The sequence below is a fragment of the Pseudorca crassidens genome, chromosome 14 (assembly GCF_039906515.1).
Source record: "Pseudorca crassidens isolate mPseCra1 chromosome 14, mPseCra1.hap1, whole genome shotgun sequence".
In the NCBI taxonomy this organism is placed as follows: domain Eukaryota; kingdom Metazoa; phylum Chordata; class Mammalia; order Artiodactyla; family Delphinidae; genus Pseudorca; species Pseudorca crassidens.
In genome coordinates this window covers 55957643-55966102 of record NC_090309.1, presented here as the reverse complement: position 1 = coordinate 55966102, position 8460 = coordinate 55957643, and the positions used below count along the sequence as shown (strand labels likewise).

At 41.0% G+C, this 8460-nt stretch overlaps 1 protein-coding gene across 2 annotated transcripts in view; it reads left to right on the top strand.

Annotated features, from left to right (window-relative positions):
- Nucleotides 1–7430, top strand: part of CAMKMT (calmodulin-lysine N-methyltransferase) — a 405204-nt gene extending 397774 nt beyond the window's left edge. Inside the window, exon 10 of one of the 2 annotated variants that reach the window (XM_067703106.1) lies at nt 2225–7430. In XM_067703106.1, coding sequence (XP_067559207.1) covers nt 2225–2302 — 78 coding nt within the window. In that variant the 3' untranslated portion in view covers nt 2303–7430. The remainder of the gene's footprint in view (nt 1–2224) is intronic. The other variant, XM_067703104.1, reaches the window with a different exon arrangement.
- The last annotated feature ends 1030 nt before the right edge of the window (nt 7431–8460 follow it).

Genomic DNA, 8460 nt, shown 5'->3' with positions numbered 1-8460 from the left:
CACTTCTGCTTATCTATTCAAAATGCCACATTACAAGTGGCTGGTTTGTATAATCTGTGTGGTGTGCTGTTGATAATTGTGGATACTGTAAAGGGTAAACAGTCTGAACTTCACTCCCGCTGCTGCTGTTCGCACTGTGGCGAGGCTGAGCATGTTACATCCAATTATGAAGTAAAGCATGATGCCACTAATAGCAGCTATATAATACAGTTCAGTCCTCAAAGACCCTGTTTTAACCTATGAAATTGGAAAATCGTTTTATTCACAATTTGCTTTTTGTTTGTTTTTTTTCAAGGTGCTTTTTTATTTCTCAAAATTATAATTATTAATTGGGCCAAGAAGTACAGCCTGGGTACATGGAATTATTCTTAAACCACATAACGTTCCCCCATCGAAGCCAGTATTTGCTAACAGCTTTGTGTGTGTTCAAGTACCCTCACGTAACAGCCTGCATTCGGAAATGATCTGGTGCTGGGGTGTAGGGCTGCCTTTGAGGGTTGTCGGCGCTTTCCTATAGCTGGGAGGACTCACAGTCAACATGGGGCTGGCCCCTGGCCTCTTCTAGCAAGGAAGCCTCTGCTTTGGCCTCCAGAGGTCAGCATAGAATCCAAGGTAAAAGTGATTTCTAACCCATATTTACCGAAGAATTATTTATCCCACATATTACCTCAGGGACTTTATAAAGAGCTCATTTGAGTCTCTGTATATTAGTGCATTGTGAGTGAGTAGGTCAGCTGACTCACACTGAGTAATCAACTTTCCCTTATCCCCAATCCCAGAGGAAGAATTTAGCTAGCTTGGCCCCCTCTTCCCTCTGTAAAATATTTCAGTGAGCTCCTTCTATCACTAGGGCAACTGGCAACAGAGGTATTTACAGTCGGTAGTCCCGGTTATAGTGGGTTTGGTTTGGGAAGTTTAGGAAGCCACTTTGGGGGCATTTTAAAAAATTAGATTAAATCGAGAGATGTTGACAGATGTGTGTTTAGGAGTAACACTGTCGTTACTTTGGTGGCAACAAAAATTCATGAGGATCTTTCTAAATGGACAACTAACCATCTGTAAAAAGGGCAAACGCCATCAAGGGAAACAGAATGAGTGACTTCAGCGATTGTACCACCATCAGTTCTTAGGAATATGGATTCGAAAGTAGAGACTGCGTTGGCTTTATGTTTCCCAGAGGAAAAGGAAAAGTAGGATCACTGCTGCTGTCCTTAATAGTGAGGGCATGTCACAGTTTGGGAATATGATTTAGAAGAAACATGCACTTTAGAAAGATTCAAGTTAACGTGCCCCAGACCTACGAATGCAGGAAAGTGTCATGCTGGAGCCATTTATTTAGATCCAGGGGAGGGCGGGGTGGGATGTTTGTCTGATCTGAAACAATAAAGGAATGGGTTCCATGTATAATTAAAAGAAATATTTATTTCTGATCCTTATAAATCCAAAAATAAATTCACAATTGGCTCCAAAACACCAGCTTCCAAAATAGCGATTTTGTCTTTATAGATAGCAATGTATTATTTGCTAGAATAAATATAAATACGATTCTGAAAATTATTCTAGCTGAATGAGGAAAAGTGTACTTTAGATTTGAGACCTCTGACTGGACTTTTAAGTCTATCATGGGAAGGCTCTCAGAACTCCACCTGAATAGTACCGAAGATTTTGCTGCTCCTGTTGTTGGAATCTGTTTTCCTCCTCGGAGAAAACAATGCTTGAATTACTTATCATTAATACTGAAACCCCTAGGAAGCAGCTGGAGAGCCTCTGAAATGTCTTAGGCCCCACCAGTCTGTCCCTTGTGCCCAGGTCTCCAAATGATCTGAAACGCCTGCCGGCCTGATTCCTGGGGCACTGACAGGGGGCAGAGAGATCCAGGAGCAGAAACTTCGACGCCAAATGGCTGGTCTGGTGAAGATGAGCAAGCCCCCAGCTCTCCCTGTGCCGAAGTACCTCGGAGTCCACAAAGTCATAAAAGCATCCTGGCTATTTATGAAAAAATACCCTACCCCTCACCAAAAAAAAAAAAAAAATCCCAGCTTGATACATAGTATTGTCTTGTCACTGCCACTGAGGACCACTTTGGGTTGCTTTTTTGTGCTTTATTTTTCCAGAACAATATACTTAGGTAAGAAGTCTTCCTTCTACTCAACTTTAAAACTGATTGGTGAAAATTCCTAATTGGAGTCTCCTTACCCTTTTTTCCTCTATTATTCTTTTTCAGTTGAAAAAGGAAAACCAGGATATATATGAAGAAAACCTTCATTACCCACTTCTGCTTATTTTAACCAAAGATGAATAGAAGATTAAGCTGCTCGAAAGACAAAGAAAACATCCAGTGCACAGGCAGGATTTTCACAAAAACAGAAATCTGTAACGGGTATAATATGCAGTAAGCCGTTGGCTCCCTGAGATTTTCAAGCCCCCAGGACATGGGCCCCAACTGCCTTTGCAACATTCCATGTGTGGGTTCCGGGGTCCACCTGTCCTCACCCACGTTGACTCCCCAGCCGTCCTGCTTGTTGCTCTTCCTGCACCAAACTTTTTTTTTCTTTTTTTTTTCTTTTTTTTTTTTGGTGGTACACGGGCCTCTCACTGTTGTGGCCTCTCCCGTTGTGGAGCACAGGCTCCGGACGCGCAGGCTCAGCGGCCATGGCTCACGGGCCCAGCCGCTCCACGGCACGTGGGATCTTCCCGGACCGGGGCACGAACCCGTGTCCCCTACGTTGGCAGGCGGACTCTCAACCACTGCGCCACCAGGGAAGCCCTGCACCAAACTTTTGTCTTTAACTAGGTATAAGCGGCCTATGTGAGATTTGAATTGGGCTTGAGAGCCACCCAAGTATTTTTCCCTCTCATTGAGACAGAATTTCTTTTGGTGATTCCCACCCCACCCCCCAACCCCCCTTTAGAAAATATCTTGGTCTTTGTTCTATTTTAGTGGGGGTCATTTTTCATCTGCCAACCCAGCAAACATGATGATTCTTTCCTGGTTAAAAAAAAGAAAGAAAGCAAGCAAATCTTTCAGATCACCCTCAAATTAATTGTATTAAATCTGCCATCTCTGTTTTGCTGTCTCTCTCTCTCACCCATTCTCCTTTTTTCTTTTAAACGGGATGTTTTTTTTCCCTATAGATGTATAAGAAATGACTACATCAGCCCAAAGCCTCATAAACTGACCGTTTGTCCTCTGGACACAATAGCATGGCCAGCCCTCTGCTCCTCCTCTCCAATTATGTGTGATTAGTCTCAGTGCGTTGTGTCAAGGAGGAGGAGTGTGCTGAGTGCTTATTATCTGTTTAGGTACAAGAAGAGCACATTTAGGCTCTGACTATGGATGAAAAGTGAGCCTTTATCAGGGCTCAAATCTACTGCTGTTCTCCAGGCCTCTTTCAAAAGAGGTCCTTTCCAGGGAAATTTTGAATAAATGGTTGATAAAACGAGATGGCAACCAGGGCGAGTTTTTAAAAACTCAATCACACAATTATCTGATTGAAAGTAAGTATATATAGTCCTGTGCAGCAATGCAAGTGTATGGTAGACATTTAATATGTGCTACCTAGGATTAAGAGAGAATGACTTTTCTGCAGGGAACCCAAGCCTCTCCTTGCCTGGTTCATCCCGGAGATGCTCTGATGCCTTTTGTGGAAATTCAGATGTTTATCTGTAAGGAATCATCTGTGTCCACTTTCACAGTAATGTCATTAGTAGGTTAGCTATATATCCTCCTATCTTTAGTAGAGGCAAAGCGTGTATTTAGCGTGATACAATTAAAGTGATAGGTGGGAGACTGGGGGCGAATCCTTTTGCATGTTAAGCAAACTTAGCTGTCATAAAAACAGCGACTCTCAGATGTCTTCTCTGCTCACTTCTATCATCAAACAAATTTTTCACCATCAGTTTGCATGTTCTTGTATTCACCACTTTTTCTGCTCCATTAGAGCACCTAGATGGATCTCTGAAGGCATAGGTCAAGTCGCAGTTAGATCATACATTTCTTTCTCACAAAAACTTGAATTGCAATGCCAAGTGATGGGCTAACATCACAATAACAGCAATTTATTCCTCTTTGGATAAAACAGCAGTCTATTCTCAGTGCTAGATAAAGACCAGGGCAATGCAAACCAGCCATTTAGCTGAGTAGTTCAGCTAGTGGCAGCTCTCCTTTGGCGACTGTATAGGTTGCACACTGGCTTCCTATTTTCTTGTTTAAAAAATCAGAATTCGGAATGTTTTAAAAGGCAACACAGGTAGTTCCATTTATACTGGTGAAAATGCAGAGAAATGATTTCTTCCTGCAACTAAATCTGCCAGACAAAGAAAACCCATCCCTGCAGTAGCATCTAAGATCGCCTGTTCTTATTTTTTCTTGTAAAATATAGAGCATCAGAACCATGAGAATAGTTCCATTTTTTTCTCATGAAAATACATGAATTGGCGAGAATTCAGTTTACATTTGTGTGTTGTGGGTGTAGAAATCCAGTGTTTATTTTGCTGGAAGAAATTGTATTTTAAAAAGTAAATTAGTAGTGTGTTTTTTCTTAATATCTGAGAATAGTGTGTACAGTTACCTAAGCTGGAGACAGGGTATAAGAATTGAGCTGTGCTACCAAAAGACATTGAGTAAAGAAATATGTTCATTGTGACTAAAACCTAGAGAATCTTTTGTAAAATGTTAAGGGTTTCATAGATTTGCTGTTTATGGGACCCTTACCTGGAGATGTCACTAGTCCAGGCTCTTTGGAAGTTTGTAAGAAACTAATGTTGTATATTATTGAATAGTTTAAAAGTGTTTTTATTTTCTCAAATTTTGGCGAAGTGCCGATATTGAGAGGGGAAAAAATTATAGCTGCTTTAGAAAGTTTATCCACTTACATTTCTTTTGAACTTTATGGTTAAGAATTGTTTCTCTGCATCGGTATTGGGTTGCATAATTGCAATTGAAATGCCCCATTTCATAATTGTCTGTGTAATTGTGCCTGTGTTTGTTTCAAAACAAAGCCTGTCTGAAATCATAAGAATTATTACTGTATTCCTGTTTCCTGTGTACCTGTATCTTCTGAGAAAACTCACAAATCTCTTTTGTCATGCTAAATAGATTTGGTTGGGTGTGAGAATGTTTCTAATATCGCCCATGGTCAGTTCTAATGCGGTGATATGAACAGCCACATACAAGTTGGTTATAAGAAATATATTTTATTTTATAGCAAGACATATGCTGTGAATTGGGATAAAAGTGCTAGAAAAGACTACCTAAGAGGTTGATGCTATTTTGTATAAATTGTGTATTTTGTTGGCTTTTTGACTGAGCACGAAAATGTAACTTCCATTAGGGTAGGGTAATTTAGGTGCTCTGTATTCAGCAGAAAACTTGTCGGGCCATAAAAGCTTTTCTGGCTGGTTCCTCCGGTGTTTTCAGAGAAGAGCTGCCCGCCCCTTGCTGTTTTTCCCTTTGGCTTCAGTATGGGCTGAATTCACCACTGCATACCTGTTGAATCAATTTGGGGGATCTAGCAGTTAACTGAGTGAATGGAAGGATTAGTGGCCTTTTGGAGCCCTATTTCAACAGCCAGGTGTCTTTCCTAAACTAGTTAACTGCTTTTGACAGTTGAAGAACCTGGTTTTAATACCACAGGCAGGAGATTGTTGACGTAGCGGGGTTTTTGTGGTTTTTTTTTTCTCTCTACTATCAAAGTGGGGCATACCTTCTTCTCCTAAGGGTTAGGCTTCTTTTTTAATAGGAATGGACTGTCCCCTTCCCTCAACACAGCTTCCGTGGGGCTTTTGTGCTTAGTCAGCATTTGACTTGTTTCCAGTCTATGCCAAGCAATTGGGTGGCATTGTCCAGCAGTGGACTCGGGGGGGGGGGGGGGGGCAGAATGCTCACGCAGGGGAGGGAGTCATGTGTACGTAGATACACACACATAGACACACTCACAGGGAAGATAAGGCTGTTTAGACCCTCAATCTGCTTCCAGATTCCAGGTACACTCCCCACCCCAGATCAAAGTCTCCTGAGTTGAGACTGTATGAAATGTCAAAATTAGGCTGAGTGTATCCCAGAGAGGAAAGATTGATTTGAAAGTCAGACTGGGTCTCCTTAGACACTGAATTTAGACAGTGGGCAAATATGTTTTCCTGAGTGGACTATTTCCAAATTAGGAAGCAGCCCGTTGGTGTTTAACAAACCATTAGGCCTGAAATGCCACGTTTAATTCTCAGATTTCATTTTACCCAGAAACCTTACTGCCCAGACTGTGACTAAATGCTCACTCTGTTCTCTGCCCTGGGCGTCTGTTCATTTGGAGTCTATCTTTTGCCTTTTTTGTCCCCCTGACTTTTCAATTAATACATTTTTTAATAGATAAAACAGATCATACTGTGACTTTTAAAATGTCAACAAGCTTGTAAACAGAAATGTAATAAAATGGCTAATAGGAGATTCAATAGTTAATAGAGGGCCTGAAGTGTGAGCAAATACAGTAGCTGTATATTGGAAACTGTGCAAGTGAAGATGGCTTTAGTATTGCAAACTGAGGAAGAAAATTGTTTTTAATTAGCACCTTCATAAGAACTGCTGATTAATACTGTTTTGTTTGGTGAAAAGCTTTCAGCTGAGTAATTTGTACAGCCATTACAACAGTTTTGTTAGAGCGGGACTCCTGTTGTTAAACACAAACAGCAGATGATAATGGTGGAAGATGAGTTTGTCATGTAACAATTTACCTTATTGAAAAAAGCTTTATATTAAACCCAATACAGTCGGTACCAGCAGAAATCACATATTTTACATCCTCCCAAAATTGCAGTGTGCCATGCTTATATTTTTTTTTCAGGGACTGGAAGCAGATTTTATATCATTTATAAAATTATATACACAATTTAAAGGTGGTGTAGCATGGACAGACCACTTTCTCAGCAGCAGCTTACATCGGAGCGGTAAAGTGGCCGTGTATTCAAACACTTTCTAACTATACAAAGCAGGTTGGAAAATGGAATCCTAATTAAATAATGTTAGATGTAAATTTGCATTGGGACTGGATGTAGGGAAATAAGAATTAGTGTTTCTGCCTTAGGTGAGTTTATCACACATAGGATCTTTAAAAACAAAAACCTCTTTCGCAAGGAAAGTTTAATTAACCTTTTCTCTTCTTTTTTTGGAGGTGTTTTTAACCGACCAAGGAAAAGAGTACACATTCAGTGAGACCTGACCAGGGAATAAGAGGCTGATTTCAGTGAACTCCCATCAAATGGATATTGCCCTAGCCAGAGGCATGGGAACTTTTCTTTTCTTTTTAAATAAAATGCAGTGGTAAAGCATATTTGCATTAAAATATTACACAGACCAAGGCTGGTAAGAACTGTAAATTATTGGAGTGGCGTAATAGAGCATGAGATTTTTTTTTTTTTTTAGACAGGCCTTCGGGGTAATAACAAGGGTTGAGGCTCACGACAGTGCCAAATAAGCTTTAGACAGCATAATAGTCTGCAAAGAAAGCCACAGAGCACTAATGTGAAGGAAGAGCTGTCCACCACATGCAGCAAAAATCACCAAAGGTCATTTTATGGTAGCAATTGTGACATAAAATTGGTGGTCATGCTACATGCCTAATACTCAGCACAGCTTTATAAATGATGGGCCCCTAGCGATGGCTGTCATTAAGTGCTTTCATCATAATAAACTTTAAACTGTTGGCTTTATGAATCGCCAGCTAGCTTCAGCTGTTCGTTGGATGGAGCTTGCAGTGCCTTAAGTGTGACAAGACCTATTAGGAATTGCAACCATGTTTCAAGCGTACTTGGCTTCCCCACTCCTGGGGTGATTGCTGCCTATTAAACGGCGTCTGGGAAGATTTTCCTCCAGCAATCTCTGATCAAGAGCTTTTTTGGGCTTTGACCTGCATTTCCTTCAAGACTTTCTCTGAGGAGTTTTATAAGAGCAAAACTCCAGAGGATTTATAGCCACTTCTGATTAATACCTTTCCAGTTTTTCTAGCAACTCTCCCACTGCTGCACAGAGAAAAGCTTTCATTGTTCCTGAGATGCTTATTTGTGACCTTTTCTCTGCTTCCTGATTCCCTCTAACGTGTTCTCTCAGTGAAATCCTCGGGGTGGAACCAAGGCAGTCGGTGAAGTTGTTACAGCTGGAGAGACAGAGGAGGAAAGAGGGAGGCTTTTATATTTTTAAAGAATTACATGCAGGGCAGTCTGGCCCCGCCCATTTAAAATACCCGCTGTGACGTCACGGGCCGCTGCCGTACCAAAAGCATCCTTAATGAGCCCTCGGTGTAAACCGAGCCGACACGTAAAGATTTCATGATTCGAATTACACTTTCATTAACCTTTAGCATAGGAAGTCTTTTAGTTTCCATAAATCTTACAGTGGCTTACCGTCTGTCCTACTGATGTGAATAATAGATGTTTGGGGAAATCGCTCTTTAAAAACCCAGGGTATTTAAT